The 19077-nt window shown below is 45.6% G+C and overlaps 1 protein-coding gene across 12 annotated transcripts in view; it reads right to left on the bottom strand.

The window, feature by feature from the left end:
* The window catches only part of RBM25 (RNA binding motif protein 25), an 841835-nt gene that overhangs the window by 211132 nt on the left and 611626 nt on the right, over positions 1 to 19077 (bottom strand). For 10 of the 12 annotated variants that reach the window (XM_069638623.1, XM_069638627.1, XM_069638622.1 and 7 more), the window contains 3 exons: positions 13512 to 13601; positions 13354 to 13427; positions 12957 to 13052 (listed from right to left, as the gene is read on the bottom strand). In XM_069638623.1, the coding sequence (XP_069494724.1) occupies positions 12957 to 13052; positions 13354 to 13427; positions 13512 to 13601 (260 nt within the window). The remainder of the gene's footprint in view (positions 1 to 12956; positions 13053 to 13353; positions 13428 to 13511; positions 13602 to 19077) is intronic. The other 2 variants (XM_069638631.1, XM_069638633.1) reach the window with 1 other exon arrangement.

The following is a 19077-nucleotide window of genomic DNA, read 5'->3' as shown; positions in this document are numbered from 1 at the left end:
GACTGCTACATAAGTATTCAGACACATGGGATACTATAAGCCCTCCAGCACTCCATTGCAAGATGGTGTGTGCTGGGTTTAGGAATTTGGGAAGACTAGTAAAGTCAATTTCACTTTACTTTCTCTGGAAAACAGTTTATCCCAGAGAAGAGATTTAAACCTTTGGGAAGTCTAAAAGACATCCCTGTGTCACTGCACTGAGGGTGCTGTGAAACATGAAAAGATGATGCCTATGGAGTTATCTAAAACTCCATAATCAAAGAACACAAGTGTAAAACACACATCAAAATACATGAAAGAGTGGGAAAAGGGCTCACACTCTTTCCAGGTAAAGAATCAAGCCCTCAAAATCCAGCAAAATTTCTGGGGGTCTCTAAGGTGAAGGGAATTAGCAGATTTATGAGAATTCTCCCCAACAATGGCTATGCCACCGGCTGATCCAGTGGACCATCTAGGCACCACAGATCAGACGGACACGGATAAAGAGGAAGACGGCCACACGTCATCTTCAGCTAGGGCATTCCATAACAGGCTGGCCGGGTTGGCATAGTATTTGGGCTCCCCCCCCGCTCCGCCCTCCAACCCCAGAACGAACATCCAGAAGGGGGTCCTGGCAGAAGTCCTATGTCAGATCAGCCACTAGATCCGGAATTCCGTTCCAAAAGGATTTGGAAGTCCTGGCAAAGAAACAATGGGCTAAGCCACACTCAATGCAACCCACCAACAAAAGGCTGGACACACAGTGCAGGAAGGTGGAAGGTGGAAGGGGAAACCCTACTGTTACCAGTTCAACTTCAGCCGCATTCATCAGTGATCACACCAGTGTATGTACATGAAGTCCCAAACATCCATGTCTTCCTCCTCTATATCCGCCTTATTGGGCACAGAAGAGAAGGTGCTAGAGGCCACGGAAAGAAGGGCTATTCCAAAGCTGGTCTCCACCTGCGTCAAGCCAATGCAGATGCTAGCCTGGCCGCAGCAAATCAGAGGCTATGAAGGAAGATTGCGGGTTGACGGCAGGCTGGCTCTCCACATTCAGTCCTCGAAGACTGACTCTTTGTAGATCCCATCAGTGGTTTCCCATGGTTTTTGTCTACCTCTCCCTCTGAAACCACCTTCTCCGTCCCACACTCAGATTGGAACCCCAGCACTCCTTGCGGAGGTACACTCGCTTGTACAAAGTGTTGCAGTGGAGGAAGTTTCCCTCTTTCAAATAGGCTCAGGGTTCTACTTGCAGATTTTCTCGATACAGAAAAAGAACCACCTAGTCTAGACCCGCCAGAGGTGATGAATAATGCATCTGACTGCATAGACCTCTTGACGTATAGACAGAGCAAAACCCGTTCTGCCTAGTTCCCCTTCGTGCTTAGAGACCACCAGCAACTTTGCTGGATTTTGAGGACTATTTTTTTTCCTGGAGAGAGTGAGCCTTTTTTCCCCCCCACTCATGTATTTAGATGTGCGTTTTACCCTTGTTTTCTTCAATTATGGAGTGTTAGATAACTCCATTGGCATCATCTTTTCATGTGCGTCATGCAGCACCCTCAGTGCAGTGACACAGGGAAGCCTTTTAGGCTGTCCCAAGGTTTAAATACTTTCTCTGGGATAAACTGTTTCCCAGAGAAAGTAAAGTAACATTTACTTAACTAGTCTTTAAATTCCTAGACCCAGTAAACACCATCTAACACTAGCGTGCTGGAGGGGTTACTTAATATCCCCTATGTCTAGAAACACATGTAGCAGTCAAATGCTACCCTTTCCTCCCGAAATGGCTGGTGGCAGTAGTTTTCAAATAATGACCATGATTTTTCCCGACCGCGAACACCAGTAGCGTTAAATTGTGGGAGCCATGTTTTTCAAGATGGCATCTCAGCCCCTTTCGTTTTAACAGGTCCCGGTCTTCTTTATTCGCCATTTATTTTTGGAAAGGTCCTTCTAGAGTTTGTCTCTGCGCGCCAAACCAGGTTTGGTCCCTTTGTTCCTACATCTTTGGCGGGCTTCAGAACTGAAGATTGATGTCCGCTAGAAAATTTGAGTTCGCCTGGAACGTGTCGAGACAGTAGGAACATCTTGTATTTGAGAGCCCACATCCAAATGTTCTGCGACAGCTAGGAGAGCCGTGGAGAGAGTGTGCCCCCTTGTTTGTTTGGGTAATACTGTGGTGCGGTCCATCAATACCAGGACCAGGACTGTCTTCCCTTGTAGCTGTGTCTGAAAGGTCTTCAGTGGTTTGAATACCGCTAGCAGCTCTAACAGATTTATATGGTTGGGCGCTACTTGTGGGGACCATACTACATGCGCTTTTTGCTGAAGCAGGTGAGCTCCCAACCCCGTGAGAGATGGGTCTGTCGTGTGAGCGGTTTCTACTGTAGGAGTGGTGAAGTTCTTTCCCTTCAAGAGGTTTTCCCTCGCCCACCACTGCAGAGAGAGAACTAGGGCTGCTACCAGATCTTCCCATTGTCCGCTGGCCTGACACCACTGGCTGTTGAGCCACTCTTACATGTGGCGCATGCGCAGCCACGCATGGGGAACTAAATAAATGCCTGACGCCATTATACCTAGCAAGCGCATGGCCTTGCATACCGTCACTTCCCGACTGGCTACATATTGCGGGATCTGAGAAAGCATGTTCTGAACCCTCTCGTTGGAGGGGAAGACGAGGCCGTAGTTTGTCAGAATCAGAGCCCCTAGACATTGCTCGACTTGGCTGGGGTCTAGGCTGGATTTCTTCTCGTTGATGGAGAATCCCAGACTGAACAGGTGGTCTATTGTCTTCATTACTCACTAAGCATCTTTCGTAAGATTCCCCTGTTATGAGCCAGTCATCGGGTCAGGGTAAACAGGGATGGATAGTCTGCGCTGGTGTGGTGATGCTGCTACTGCCAGGACCTTCGTAAACACCCTTGGCGAAGAGGCAATGTCGAAGGGGAGTACCTTGAATTGATAGTGTCTGTCCTCCATCATGAACCTTAGATATTTTCTGTGCGTTGCCAATATTTAAATAAGTATGCATTTTTCATGTCCAATTTTGCTATGTAATCCCCCCCATTTCAACAGTGGGATTATTTCCTGCAGGGTTACCATACAAAACTTGAGGTTTGACAAATATGTTAGCTTGGCGCAAGTCTAACACAGGGCGCATGGTGAGGTCCTTTTTGGGTACAAGGAAGTACACTGAATAAATACCCTTGTTTACCTGAAAAATAGGGATGGCTTCTATAGCGGCCTTTCCTAGAAGTGCCTCTACTTCTTGTATTAGGATTTGCAGATGGTCTGGCATCAGGCGTAAGTGCGCTGGGCGGTCTGAATCGTGAGGGGCCTCTGCCTTTGCTGCGCCACTGACCCCATGGTGGATAGTTGGCGGGAGTGCTGGATGCTTGTCCTGAGTTCCAGTTGTTTCCCTATTGTACTTGTTTTGTGCGGAACTCGATTGGCCTCCAATGGACCGGTGGGACTCACCTCCCTTTTTGTGGGGGGGGTATTTGTTGCAAGGATTTAAGAGTCTTGTGCTCTTTTTTTGGCAGTCTCTAGAGCATCGTTGACTGCTTTACCAAAGAGACTTGATTCCTCGATTGGTTTGTTAAGAGCTGCTTGAGTCTCCAGCTTGAAGCCTGAGTTCCGGAGCCAAGCGTGCCGTTTGAGCAGGGTGACCCTGAGCTAGGGACCTTCCTGCCGTCTCTGCAGTATCCATAGGAAAAGGAGGGGTTAGACAATCTTTCTTGCAGCCGTCGTTACCACCGAGTCCGGCGACTGTTGTGACCGTATGCACCTGGGAGCGGATGCCAGCACCAGATATTTTTCCTCAACTCGATCCCACTTCTCAGGGGCTGAGGCAGGATTCTACAACATGGCCAAGCCTTCTTCCCATAAGTTGTCCAGTAGGGGCACCGCCATGATGGTCTTCCTCTTGGCCTCGCGCCTCTGTTAGAGGAAGCCTTCCTTTTTGGTCTCAGCTCTGGCGACCAAGGCATGAAACAATACCACCTCATCTGGTGGGGATGCCCATGGCTGTGACAAATCGCCAGCCGTGAACATGCCAGTCGTCCCCGCCCCAGTGTCCCACAAGGGGGGGGGGGGGAGTGCATCAGGCGCAGACATTGCGTTGGTCATTGCTTCCTCTTTCGCAGGAGGATGATCCGGGGCCACCGGAGCCAGGGCCTGCAGCATCCTTTCTGGATATTAGACACCAACAAATGTAGGGTCAGAAGGATGTCCAGAGATGCATCTCTCAGCAGGGTCGGGTGGTAGGCCTACTAGGCCCCACATGGTCGTCCTCCACGTCGACAATCATGTGAACGGACTCCTCCTGGTCCTCCTCATCCGAGGAAGAAACATCCATGTCTTGGGTTACGGCCTATGGCTGGCCTGGGACTTCATCGTGCTCACCCTTTTTTGCACCCCGAGGGGTCTCCAGCGGGCTCAGCGACAGCATCCACTTTTTCCATGTCTTAGCCACAACCCCTTCCGAGGCCTCCCGCCTCAGGGATAAGGACACCGTGCACGCAGTCGGGGCTACCTGCACCGGGTCGGTCCCTTTGGCCTTCGAGAGAACGGCCGCTACCATCTCAATCGTCAATTACTTGTCCTGTGCCGCCTGGGAATTCTCGGGTATGTCGGTCATCTTTTCTTCCACCCTAGGCTTCTCTGGCTTCTCCTGCAGCTTAACCAGTTAGAGACTTCATTTTTGAGGAGGAGCTTAATGGCTGGAGATGGAGGAAGATGGGGGAGGTTGATTGCGCCCTGCCCATTGCAGTACCGCTTCTGCGGCGACCGCAACGGAAACAGACATGCCGTGCTTGGCCTCGTTTTGGGCCACCACGGATGGTGCTCCGTGAGACATGTTTAGAGGCATTGGTGCTTAGCCACGCCGCCAGTCTACTGTGACGATCCTTCATAGTAATCTTGAGAACCTGATGCAGATCTCACAGTGCCCTTTTGTTTGTGGTCCGGGTGAAGATAGAGGCATTGAAGTTGTTTGTCCTCCACAAACACGTTCCGCAGCTAGCAGCAGGAGCAGAGCTTGAAAAGGGCACTTCCCCTCCATCTGGTCCGCCATGTCAGAGGCGAGGAGTAGACACGATGGCCTTCTGGAAACTGATGAAAACTAGACAATCCCTGCCATTGAGGGGCTCTGAAATTCACCGACGAATGGATCCCCGCTTGTTGGCCAATGGAGAGAAGAGCACACTGGCTCCATTTGACAAAAATAGGACTTTTTTTTTACACAAAAAAATAAAAATCCAAAACCGTAGAATAGCTCACAGAGCAAAACCCAAGGACTCCAAACACTTAAACGTGCTGTATAAATCTGAAGATGTCTGCCAGAGGAGGGGCTTAGGGAGAGGGCAGTCATTGGCTGGGGGCAGTATGACCGAGTGGAGTCATTGGTTTAGGGGAGAAATAGTTTGTGTGTGAAAGTGAAACTTTCTTCTACCAAGGATTCCTGGTCTGACAGGGAATATTCATGAGCATGTTATTCCATACCATACCCCATTCTGGAGAATTATAAGTTACTCAAGTAGTGACTAACTCCTAATCCATAGTCCCCTTCCATCCATACGTTCGACCATCTTCTGCCATTAAAAAGCAGGTTAATGAAGCAGTTTAATCTGGCTGACGCATCAAAGGGGCAAGGTAAGATTTGCACAGAACTGGTAAATCTTCCCCAACCTGGGTCAACCCCAGAACTTTTTGCTTTATTAGTGGGATATTATTCATTAATACCTCAGTGAGTGGGAACCTTTTTCCACACTCACAATCTTCAACTTTTTTATGGGTGTCATTTTGAAAACTCTCCATAGTGTCTTTTTAAAGTTATCCTCTTTAAGCACTTATTGGCAATAAGTGACTGTTGCTGGGATGCCCCAAGGGCTCCCCTTTTAAATTTCTTGTGCTAACCTTGAGTGAACTACAGTTCCCAAGGGTAGAAAGGATCTTTGGGTCCCTTTTACATTTTATTCTGTGAAACCAGCACCCCCCCACGTTATGTGGATGGCTGGGGAGATACACTGTATCCCCTTTCACATTAAAACTAACAATTCTGTTATAGTGATAAGCTTACCTTCAATGACTGGTGGCAGTGGTTTCATTATGAACTACCATGGTTTGCATTTACCGCAGCTGTTTGCAGCTCTGGTAACGCTAACCGAGGGAGCCATTTTTCAAAATGTCGTTGAGCCATCTTTGCTAAAATGGTCTCCCGACTTCTTTGTTCGGCATTTTAGTGTTAGTCGTTGCTTCTTCCTTCGCCCACACCCCGACATCCAGGGTGGGAAATTCCTTTGTGTAATTTGTATCTTTGGCGGGAGTCCCCTGGACTCTCCACTCAGGCTCCAGTCTGTCTGAGAGCAGGAAGTAAGGGAGGAGTCCAAAACTCCCCAGCCCTTTGTCTTACGCTTTGCTTGAATGGGGACAAATCCCAGTGGATGGCTGACTGTCCTGATTGGACAACCAGACCGCCCCTTGTAAAATGCGGGGAGAGAATGCAGAGGTTGTGCTGCAATTCCTGATAAATACAGCAAACCTGGAAGCTGATATGTCGACCACTGGAACTTAAACCAAAGAAGATGATTAACGAAAAGCGGCTGAGAGGATTTCCAGCGACCAGAGAGCCTGCTGTGTAACCAGAGCCTGCTGTAATCCTTCCTTCCAATTGATCTGTGATCTCCGAAAACGACGGCCTCGACCCAGCCACAGCCTGGTAAGACCGACTAGACACAAGGAGACCTGCATTTTAAGTCATCCCACGCGATCCGGGTGGATTTCCAGAAACACAAATAGAGTCCGAAAAGTCCCCTCACCAGAGTGCTGGACCTTTGTAACAACGAGAATTGAAACGCAATTTTCTGTCTTCTGTGCTCCTTGAAAAGGCGCCAAATCTGGAGAATCACATTCAGCCGTGAGGTAAACGTTGCCTAGAGCCTTTTTCATCGATCCCTGCTGCAAAGTCCCTTCTGAGATCTTGTTTTCAGTCTCCACGACAAGGAATCCATTGACCGGGTATTTGGCTGCAGACACTGAAGTTCTCCTGCTACAAAATCCTCAATGCTGAGGTACTGTGTTGGCTTGGGCATGTACTTACCTTAAGCCCGTTAGGATTTCTGTGCAACTATGCGGCGTTTCCCTGATTGGGAGGTTCCTCATCCAGTGCACCCAGTCCAACTGCTAGAATCTTGCAAGGTTGTCTTCTGCGAAGCCCCTGGACCGTCTAACTCTAAAGTGAAGTACTCACCTGTTTGCCCAGTTTTCCTAAGGAACTCTGACTTTAGCTACTAAAGAACCTATTCTGACACTGCCTGTTGGTCACTAGTACTAGTGACCTCCTTTCTGCCACTGAGAACACTCATGCTCCAAGAATAAGGTAAAGATTGGGACTTCTGCCTAGAAAAGAAAAGTGTTTCAAAGTTACTTACTTGTAAATGGTTGGTAACTGTAATTCTAAGAGTGAACAGTTACACAAGTTCTTACTGATCTTGAATGTGTGATGCACCATTCTTAAAAGTATGGTTAACATCTTTTCTTCCTTAGCCACTGTTTTGCCAGTCTAATAGAAAGTAGATGTGAAGGTATTTTACTCTCCTGTTGATTAGGTGGTGCCTCTTACCAAAAGAGAAGTGTTGGTATCACCAGATTAGTCCTTTCAGGGTAATTGTACGAGTGACCCCCAACTGGGTCTCGTTTTCCCTGACTTCCTGCTAGCCTGTCCTTAAGTCTGCATTATGTTGTTGCCTACCTAGAATAACTATTCAGTAAAGTGTAACATTGGGTTTTACTTTGCCCTTCATTGTGAGGTTAAACAAAGTATGTGGGTTTTACTTATCTTGTGTTGGCTGTGTGCCATCCAAAGTAAGTTACAAGAGTTGCTGCTTACCTCAATCTGGGGTTCCCCGATTTCAAAAGCACCTATAATCGTATATTACATCTTTAGGTTTTACTCACCTAGTATAACTGCGTTATGACAAAAGTAGTTCTAGGTTTTTACTGCTCCTAGAATAAGTGTTTCACTATTCACCAAAAGAGTATTGTCCAGTTGACTGATTAAGTGATTTGTGCTAAGAATCATACAACTGGAAGGGTCTACTGCCCTTGCATTACTGAATGTAATTGTAAAAAGTAACCATTGGTTTTTACTCCCCAAAAATAGGCTTGACCTAGACAATGTGTATGAAAAGGTTTTGACTTCCCTAGAACTACTGTTAGGTACTTCAAATAGGGTCTATAATTGGGTCTGTGTACTTTCAAGTATAGTGTGTTTTTATATTGTGATTTCATTTAATGTGTTAGTGCTTACTTGCCCCTACACTTATCTGGGTCTACCTGTATTTAAATGAATCCTTCATTTTTACAATACATAGCGTTTGTGTTTCTTTGGATCATTTGTATTACAATTTCCCTTGTACTGATTCTACAGCCCTCTCTCCCTCCTAAAATAAGTCTGGCTGCCCTGTCTACGCTACCATGAACTCAGGTGGTACAGTCTTATACTAAGGAGTGGAGTCTTGTACTGCCTCAGTTGAATGGTTTTACTAAGCCCTTATTTGGACTTCAGAAAAACTGTCCTAACAGTAGGGCGGAGTCAAGGAAGCACATGCTCCCTGGGCCCCACCCCTGCGAGCAACTACATTTAAAGAGGTAAAGGCATTTTTCTGGTGAAAAGGGTTGTGTTTCCATCCCTTGCGAGAGGACCACGCAGTATGGAGGAAAGGGGACTATGGACTAGAAGTACATTAGTCACTACAGGGAGCAACTTCCATTTTCCAGTCGCATAGACAAACTCCTAGTTATGACTGGCGGCCTGGCTTTTCAACCAATACCTGGCAACTCTCGCCCACTGCATTGCCATTTTCTGCTCAAATTTCCAGTGCTACGCTGACGACAACACATTTTCAGGCTGCCCTCTGCACCTCCTCTCCCTCTCTCATCTCTGATTGCCTAACTGCCATTCAAGATTGGTGTGCCGCCAATGATCTTTGTTTGAATGCCAGCAAGACGGAGATCCTCCTTATTGGCACACCTTCACCATCCTTTCCCCTCACTCTCTGGCCGGCCTCCCTTGGCCCTCCTCCTACCCCCACCTGCGAGGCTAAGAACCTCAGGGTCATCTTTGACTCCACCCTTTCCTTCTCCGCCCACATCTCTGAGGTCTCTAAAAAGTCAAATTTCCGACTGGTCCAAAATACCTTCAGCTTTCCCTCCGCAAATACCTCCCCTCTCGAGCTCTTCGCTCCTCTCCCTCCAACTCACTCAGGGTCAGTAGTTTTTCTAAGAAACGAGTTGGAGTAGATTTATGATTATCTGTGTTCGACTGGGGTCTCCCTCTGGAACAGCCTCCATGCCACTCTAAAACTTGAGAACCATCTCTGGTTCTGGAAGCACCTCAAGACCTTCCTCTTTTCTTTTGACTTCGCTCCCCTGCTGATCTGTTCTCTCTTGGCACCGTGCACCTGGCCACGCTCTGTCTTTTGGGCCCAGGTACCTGCTAATCCCGTCACCCTCCCGCACGGCCTCCGGGCCACCCCTTGCACTGGGGTCTGTATCTGTACCCATACAGCCCCCCCTTTTTCTTACTGCACTTATCGGACCTATCCTGTCTGCTGTCTTAAACCTAGCACTTGCAAATTGCTGGCTGCATTACCACCGTATGTTGCCTTTATTATTTATTGTTATTTATCTGTTTCTCCTCTGCTTCGAACTTTCCACCTCCCCCCCCTTCCATGCACTTTTCCCCTCTCCCATGCACTTGCGCGTTCTCAATGTCACTGGGCCTAGTAAGATCGCCGTTTTGTTCTCCCCAGTTCCCGTCCCTTGACTTGTCGCGCTCTGAAACACTTGTGTACGAGCGAGATAGAAATAAAATATCAATCAACTGTACTTGTCCTACCTACTATTGTGTGATTTTTCTACCGCAGGATATGTCCAAAGCCTCAGTAGTGCAAAATAGGGCAGCCAAGTACTAACTTGGGGCCTTCCTTTTTCGCCATTGCTAGCATGGTTGTTCTTGGTCAGCCGTTCTACCATTCTGGGAGGGGGAGGCCTGTGCAAGTTTTGCCTTTGACGGGAACCCTTGGGTGTCCCTGCCTAGGCTCCAGAGTGTCTGGGCAGGCAGGAAGTGGGGGAGGAGTTTTCACAGACTGTACTGTGTCTGCAATTGTGCCTGAGTGGGACCAGCTCCCACTGTGGGTATGGCTGCCCTGCTTGGACAGCCAAACGCCCTTTTCTGTAAACTGCTGAGGAGGATTTCAAAGTATTGAGTGCTGGAACTTGATAAAAGGCAAGGCTCCCAAGTCAACCCCTGGAAGCTGAAGTAACAGTAAGATGACCAAAGACCCCTGCAGACTCTTTGCAACATTGTGAAGCAAACCTTGCTGTCATGACCCTGTTTTCTGTGTGATAGAGTAACTCCTAAGCGGATGAGTTCTTCCCTTTGACTGGTGGGAACAACCAGTCCTGAGATGAACTTTGATTTAAGCCATCTCCAGAGCTGCCCATTGAGTGCATCAAAGTCTTTGACGAGTCCTCACAGACACTCCAGAGACGCAATCCAACTTGCCCAGAACCTCAGTGTGGAACTGCAGGAATCGAAGAAGATTGACAGTTTAAATCACATCCTTTGTTGGTGCTGCAGAAATGACGCCAAATCCGCAGTGACCGAAGAAGTTGCTGAAAGCCGTGCCAGAAGTCCTCCCTCGAGACCGATGCTGATAGATCCTGTTCACTGTCCTGCCTTTCGTCATCAGACCAAGGAATCCAGAGATCGGGTGCAGAGCTGCAACATCATGGAGCATCCACCATAAATGTTTTCTTCAAACCTAAGGTACTGTGGGGAATAAAAGGTAATACTGCTCTTATTCCTGAAAGTCGCTCCAGAGCTTTGGCGTGCAAATAGATTTGCCCAGGGGCAATCCCCTTTGTGTCTCTTTAGCGAGTCCTTGAACAGAGTCTCCAACTTTGGTTAAGTCTTCTTTCCTAGAGACTCGAAAGTATTCACAGAAATCTGACTTCTGCTACTTTTCAAGACACCCTCTCAGAACTGCTTTTTGGCTAGGGTTACGTTTTGCACTTTAAAAAACTTGCTGTGCAGGGAAACTGCCTATATAACCTGAAGCTCTGCTTGGATTACACTAAACAACTGATTTAGTCCCCAAAAATCACTTGTGTGTATGCTGACTAAATGCAATCACTATTACTTTGTGGGTGTGCATCATACCCGATCATACAGTAGACCTGTTCATCTACTGTAACAATTGTCCAGGTTCAGCAACTACCAACTAAGCAATGGCCATTTGAAAGTATTGAAAAGTATACCTGTGTGTTGGTTAATTGTGCTAAGTATTTAATAGTGACTCTTCAGTAAATATAATGAATCTATACTTTAATATACATTAATGGGCAAGTGTTTCTTTGATGTGCATTACTATCTAGGTTCAGTGTACTTGCCTACAGCTCCCATCTTCCTCTAAAGATAAGCCTGACTACTCCGCCACTCTACCAAGGTCTCGGTAGTAATGGACCGATACCAAGAGTTGGAGATCTACAAACCACCGGGGTAATTTTCTAAAGTCTTACCTCGAAGTGCGAGTTCATGAAAACTCCTCTAACACTACCATCCTAGTAGACCAGTGACCCTCCTGTGCATTACCAAGGCTGATTTGGCAGCCTGCGAGCAAAATTGACTGAAAGGTCATTAAGGTATAACCACTGCCACCAGCCATAAGAGTTAGCTTGCCATTGTAACAAAAATGTTACTAGGTCAGTGAGAGAAGGGATATCATGTCTCTCCCCAGCACTCCACATAAGGTGCGGTGTGCTGGTCTCACACATAACATACTTTGTGTGAAATACTGTTCATTTTAACAGAAATTAAAAAGCTAAGACCAAAGGCAGCCTAACAACACTGCACAGGAGATGCAGTCTGCTGGCACAGTAAATAAAATGCAGTTAGCCTAAGCGTTACAGGGAACTATACATCCAAACACTATGGAGGGACATACAAAGGTCACCTGAGTATAAGACAGGGTGTGAGGAGAAAAATAAATTCCTTCTCACCCAGGAACAAAAGAAAATAATCAAGTTCAGCAAAAGTTGGTAAGGAAGATTTATCATAGAAATGAAAATCTTAACCATCAGTGTTGCCATCCAAAAATGAAAGTGCTAACACAAATGGGAGTTCCAGCACACTGGTAACCAATAGGGGCTATTCTGTGTACAAACCATTAAGCTGCTAAGAGACTATACAGACCAATCGCCCCAATAAATCATTCAGACAAAATACAAAGCAGTCAATGTGGGAATGTTGCAAGGTGGGGATGCTACAACAACAAATGTTTTCTAAAAGTCACTATGCAAGAATGTCTGCTTTTACCAAATGTTGGGAGATAACCTGAGACATGTTCCTAAGATTTAATCTATAAAACAAAGCATTGAGGTGTTATGCTCAAGTCATTGCTTTTTTCAAATATATGTTAAGATTTAATATTCTGAACAAACCATTTGATGGCAATTTATGCATACATTAATTTCAATCCATATAACAAAACATTGGAAATACAAAATAAGCAATGCCGAAAGAAGAGACCCCCACCATGAACAGACTGAACTACTGCACCATCACCACAATGTAATAAACCCTCAATGCACCATTGTTTGAGACACTGTACTCAAAACTCGGATGTGGCCATTATGCAAACCATCTAGTGCAATGCATTTGCTTTCTGGAAAAAAGTCTCCCTACACAGCCACTTTAGGGGGCTATGCCTAAAGCTAGATACATAACAGACAAAGGCTTATATTTAGCTATAACAAATCAACAAAAAAAAATAATTCTTAAGTTATATAGACACATGCAATTACCCTCCCATGCATGTGCACATTTCTCGGTTTACATCCAAGGCATCGTGGCATGGATGAGAAATCATGGCACCAAGTGGTCCAATACATGGAGCCAAACATCAATTCACCTGACGTATGGTCCAAACTGCTCACTGGTGTGTCGGCTGTGAAAGTTGAGTTCCACGATCCCCTCAGGCGGTAGGGGATATTTCAGAGATGGGAATCTGTGAGGAAATAGCATTCAACAGCCTTGACTACTTCCTTTCCGAGTTCCCAAGTATCTACAAGACCCTCATTTTCCAGCTTCTGGAACTTGGTTGCAAAGCAATAATTTTCAGCACAAAAGTTTAGTTAATATAAAGAAAAGACAGGAGCTGATGCAGGAGCACCTTGCAACTTAATCATCAATGTAAAGTTGGCACACAGTTGGATTCTGAAGGCAGGCACTTTTGGTAGACTTTCAGCTGCTGACTAGTCCCATTACTACTAAAATATTCTCATCAGTGGAACTGTATTTTCACATACCTGTAATATTTTGGATCGTCTCGGTCATCATCATAATCTTCCAAGAACTCCTTCAGCCTTTTCCCTTCTTTTGCCTTAAAAAGAAATAATTCCTGAGTCAGTCTTTGAAACAGCAAATGTAATTGCAGTCACTGACAAACATGTACCACATATCCTACCATTTCCCTTCGTCTTTCTTCCTCACGTTCAGCTTCTTTCTCATATTCTCGACCTTTTTTCCGCTCTCTGATTTCCCAATTTTTAAGACGCTGAAATCAAATAGAATAATATTAAAATAAACTGACAATCCAAGCTTACTACTAAAAATGTTATCAACTGAGTTCCTTTAAAAAGGAGAGCAGTGTATAATTTGACGCCAATGAAAGATTAAAATGGGTGGCCATTTATAGGGAGCAAATAAAGATAAAATTGAAAACGCTTGGGCTACTGCACCCAATTTAAAAATATCAAAATATGCAAAAAGAAATAAAACATCTTACCAATTAAGGTCCACAGTTAAACTGAATTTCTAAACTCTGGCCTGGTCAACAGATGCTTAAGAGGCCTCCCTAGCTGGAGTGAACAGGGAAACTCTTGTAATCTGGGCTCTCAAAATCTACTAGCCCACTAGCATTGACTAGTAGTTTTTATGATGGGACGAGTACCATTTGCATGATACTCTACCGTGCATGCGAATATGGGGATGTTAGAAATGCATTTTTAATTTACTGCAAACAAACCTGGTTTGTAGTAAATGGCAAATGCACATTTGCCTGTGCATGCTTGACAGCATTGCACAAAATATGAAGCGTGCTTATGGCAACATGTACCATTTTGCAAAAAGCACCAGTAAATATTTGATCACCAGTAACATTGGGGCACTTGCATTGCCCTTAGGTCGAGTATGTAAACTAAGGAACTCGCCCTGCAGGCCTAGTAGGCTTTAAGAATTTGCAAGGCCTGGACCTCCAGTCAAACCAATCAAGGTAGCATGGAGAGTGGTCAAGGCTAAGTCTCAGGAGAAAGTGAGTGGTGTCAGGGGTCCACAGTGAGCAATCACAGATAACGGTTATAAAAATACTAAATTTATGGCCAAAAACAAACTATGAAAATGACTTAAGTAATGATTTCACACAACACTAATAGTAAATAAAATACAGATATACAATCACAGTGAGTTAGAATAAAATAATGAATTCACTCCCCGCGCCCCAATCCACAGGAATACAAGCCCAATTTATAAAGTCCTATCCTAAATTGCATGGGGCCTTGTGCCCAACAGTTCAAAGTTTCGGAATAATTTTAGGGAGCGCGACAAAGTTAATAGGAGGATCCTGTGGATGTGAAGGATTCCAGAAGGCATGGAAGTTAACTCAGTACATTGGCGTATGCTCATCTGTCATGGGGAAACTGACATGTCCTTTAGGATGGTCAGTATTGGGGTACATCGCGTCCCTTAGTCTTAGGACAGTTTTTCTGAAGTCCAACTAAGGGCTTAGTAAAACCATTCAAATGAGGCAGTACAAGACTCCACTCTTAGTATAAGGCTGTACCACCGGAGTTCATAGTAGCGTAGACAGAGCAGCCAGGCTTATCTTAAGAGGGAGAGAGGGCTGTACAATCAGTACAAGTGAAATTGTAATACAAATGATCCAAAGATACACTTTGTATTGTAAAAATAAAGGATTTAAACACAGGTAGGTCCAGATAAATCTAGGGGTATGTAAGCACCAACACATATGAAATCACAATATAAAAACACAACACTATACTTGCAAGTACACAGACCCAAGTATAGACCTTATTTGAAACACCCAACAGTAGTTCTAGGCAAGTCCAAACCTTTTCATACACATTCAGTATAGGTCTAGCCTATTCTGGGGGGAGTAAAAATCAATGGTTACTTTTTAGAATTACATTCAGTAATGCAAGGGCAGTAGACCCTTCGTTTTATAGTGATTCTTAGTACAAATCACTTAGTCAACACTTATTCTAGGTGCAGTAAAAACCTATAACTACTTTTGTAATAACAGTTATGCTAGTTGAGTAAAACCTAAGGACGTAATATACAATTACAGGTGCTTTTCCTTTGAAATCAGGGCTCCCCAGATTGAGGTCAGCAGTAACTCTTGTAACTTATTTTGGATGGCACAAGGCTAACACAAGTTAAGTAAAACACACATACTTTATTTAACCTCACAATGAAGGGGAAAGTAAAAGCCAATGTCACTTTACTGAAGGACAAAGTTATTCTAGGTAGACAACAAGCTAATGCAGACTTTTTATTTTTTACATTTGTATAGCACACAGGGCAGCCCCTAGGCATTGCGGTGCTGATTAATGACAGGCTAGCAGCAAGTCAGGAATACCAACACTTTACTTTTGGGAAGAGGCACAACCTAATCGCAAGAGAGTAAAATACCTTCACATCTACTTTCTATTAGACTGGCAAAACAGTTGCTAAGGAAGAAAAGATGTTAACCATACTTTTAAGAATAGTACATTGTTAGGGAGAATTCTCTGTTTAGGCTGAATTTCCTAACCTAGTGAGTCCCCCAGCAGCTTTGCTGGATTTTTTGGGGGTTATTTTATTTTTTTTCTCCTGCCAAGAGTGAGACTCTTTTACCCTCACTCTTGGGCATGATTTGAGTGTGTTTCTTTGAATCTAGATGTGTTTAATGGGCTATGGGGTCTTTTACCCCATAGGGCTATATGTGTTTTTGTGATGTGTTACACAGCACCCTCAGTGCAGTAACACAGGGGTGTCATAGTGACCCCCCAGTATAGACTCCATACCCTGGGACTGACTACTGTCTCCCAGGGCATGTAAAGTCACCATTGACTTTACTAGTCTTAAATTCTGAACAGAACCAGTACAAACCATCATATTGTGGACGTACTGGCTGGGGCAATTTAATTGCCCCGGGGTCTGTTAGTCGAGGGGGCATGTCTCCGTCCCCCCTGATCGAGTTTTGGCTGATGGCAGTGGATACTACTTTTTATATTCAACCGCAAATATTTCTCTATGGGATTTTCCCATTGTTCGAGGCGACTATCTTTATTTAATTACGATAGCCTCGAACATACCGCCGGTTTATTTAATTAATATTAATTCTCTGGTTGGTATTTTTTGCTAAAACTCGGTTCTAAAATGGCGTTTGTGTTCTCTTCTGTGACTCCAACCCAAGTCGAGCCCTTTGTTCCACTTTTTGGCGGGCTTCTCCACAGAAGCCCTCCAAAGTGGTGCCACTCAGTCTGGGGTACTTAGGAGGGGTGGAGGGGGATTTAGGCACCCTGGACTGAGTTGCCTAGGCAACTCAAGTCGCACTCCGTCCTGACTGGCCCAAGTGGCGAGCCGGCCGGCTCACCACTTAGCATGTTTGAGTGACAGCTAGGCTGAGTGAATGGGGGTTTTCTGCATAAAAGCAGGGCTTTGGGGACTAGAACTTCAGAAGTCGCCACAGGACCTAAGAATCCGACGAGGGAGAAGCTGAGCCGACCTGCCACGACACCACCGGTGGAGCCCTGCTGGACCGCCTCACCACTTTTCCCAACGACAGAGGAGATCTCCCGCCGGAGAGTCTTCTTCCTTTGACTGGTGGGGATAACCAGTTTCACCGTCTTTTCACCTTCCCGACATATCTCGTGGCCGCCTTGCCTGTGCCAAGCACCCCGGCAACCGGGATACCATGTTTTACCATGACCGCGAATTAAAGGGTACTACCTTTAACCGGAAAACTCTGTGGCTGGTTTCTTCCCTGGCAGTGCAACGACCTTCATCTTTCCTCCAAGTCGAGATCTTCTCTTCCCCTGGACGAGGACGCGACTTGCACCCACTGCCAGGAACAACCACCACCGCTGGAGGATCCTTCCCAATGAAGGTACCGTGTCCCATCTGGCTTCCCTTGCCACCAACTGTATGGGGTAGATTTAGCCCCCGGCTTTCGAACCTGGGTTAGCCTGGGACACCCTGGCTAAACATTTCTGAGCCTCTCTAAACTCTTTTTGAACTCTCTGCAAGACTTTCTAAGCCTAGTGTAACTGTGATCTTGGGCGCATTTGTGCTCTGCTCTCTCTAAGAGTGGGCCCAGCCTTTGGACTTTGGCTCACCAGTGACTTTTGCTCTTCTGCCTTGCTAACAGTGTTCCTAATCTTAGAGTGGTGTACCTTTCCATATTCTGTCTTTTTCCCTCCCTTTTTCACAAACTTATTGGAGTGCCATCTAGTTAAGCGCTCACCTCTGTATAAAAATAAGTGGTGTTTTACTAAGACCTATCTGATAAGGAAAAAGGGGTGTATATATTACAATAGTAACTGTGTTTAGAATATTTTTACAAGAGTGCTGGAGTGTTTCAAACAGTGTGTTTTTAAATAAATAATTATATACTTTCATACCAAAGCTCTGGTCAGTGTTTGCTTGTATTATTGTGTCTGAGTGCCTATTGTGTATACTTTGCATACTGCCTAACTCTTCTTGAGGGAAGTCTGATTGCTCAGCCACAGCTACCAGGTAAATCTGGGTGGTACAGACTGCTACCAAGTGGGTTTACTGCTAACACCTGTAGTTCTAAATCTTTCGCAGTGTTCCCTAAGGAAACTGAACAGGTTTCTGCCTAACATACATCACACATTCAAGATCAGTAAGAACGTTTGTAACTGTTCACTCTTAGAATTAGTTACCAACCAGCTCTTTACAAGTAAGTAACTTTTAAATGCTAATTTTCTTTGCTAGGCAGAAGGCCCAATCCTTTCAAAGTCTTTCCCTTATTCTTGGAGCATGAGTGTTCTCAGTGGTAGAAAGGAGGTCACTAGGACTAGTGACCAACAGGCAGTGTCAGAATAGGTTCTTTAGTAGCAAATGTCTGACTTCCGAAAGAAAACTGGGCAAACAGGTGAGTACTTTACTTTAGAGTTAGAAGAGGCTCCAGGGGCTTCACAGAAGACACCCTAGCAGGATTCTAGCACCCCATCACAGAAAACCCACAGCTACACAGAAATCCTAACAGGCTTAAGATAAGTACATACCCAAGCCAACACAGTACCTCAGCATTGAAGATTTTGCAGCAAGAGAACTTCAGGGTCTGCAGCCAAATACCCAGTCAGTGGATTCCTCGTTGTGGTGACTGAAAACAAGACCTCAGAAGGGACTTTGCAGTAGGGATCGATGAAGGCTCTAGGCAAGGTTTCCCTCGCGGCTGAAAGCGGATCCGCAGATTTGGCGCCTTTTCAAGGACCACAGAAGACAGAAAGGTCAAGCACTCTGGTGAGGGAACTTTTCGGACTCGATTCATGTCTCTGGAGATCCACTAGGATGGCACAATGTTTTCCGAATTCCAAATCTCGTTGAGACCGTGCACTGCATGATGGCTTGAGGCCCCAGGGAATGGGGTATTGCAACAACGCAAGATCGCGGCAACACGCTTGATGGCTCAAAATGCAGGTCGTCTTGAGTCTAGTGGGTCTCAACAGGCTCTGGGTCGGTCCAGTCGTTTTCGGAGTCCCCAGGTCGATTGGAAGGAAGGGCTACAGCAGGCTCCGGTTACACAGCAGGCTCTCCGGTCGCTGGAAATCATTTCAGCTGTGTTTCCTTAATCTTTCTCTTGCGTTTCGGTTCCAGTGGTCGACATGTTGTCAGCTTCCATGTTCGCAGTATTTATCAGGAATTGAAACACAACCTCTGCATTCTCTCCCTGCATTTTATAAGAAGGGGCAGTCAGGTTGTCAAATCAGGACAGCCAGCCCCCC

The sequence above is a fragment of the Ambystoma mexicanum genome, chromosome 14, assembly GCF_040938575.1.
Source record: "Ambystoma mexicanum isolate Mex_15411 chromosome 14, UKY_AmexF1_1, whole genome shotgun sequence".
Classification (NCBI taxonomy): domain Eukaryota; kingdom Metazoa; phylum Chordata; class Amphibia; order Caudata; family Ambystomatidae; genus Ambystoma; species Ambystoma mexicanum.
The sequence above is the reverse complement of the archived record's forward strand: the minus strand, read 5'-3'. Positions and strand labels throughout refer to the sequence as shown.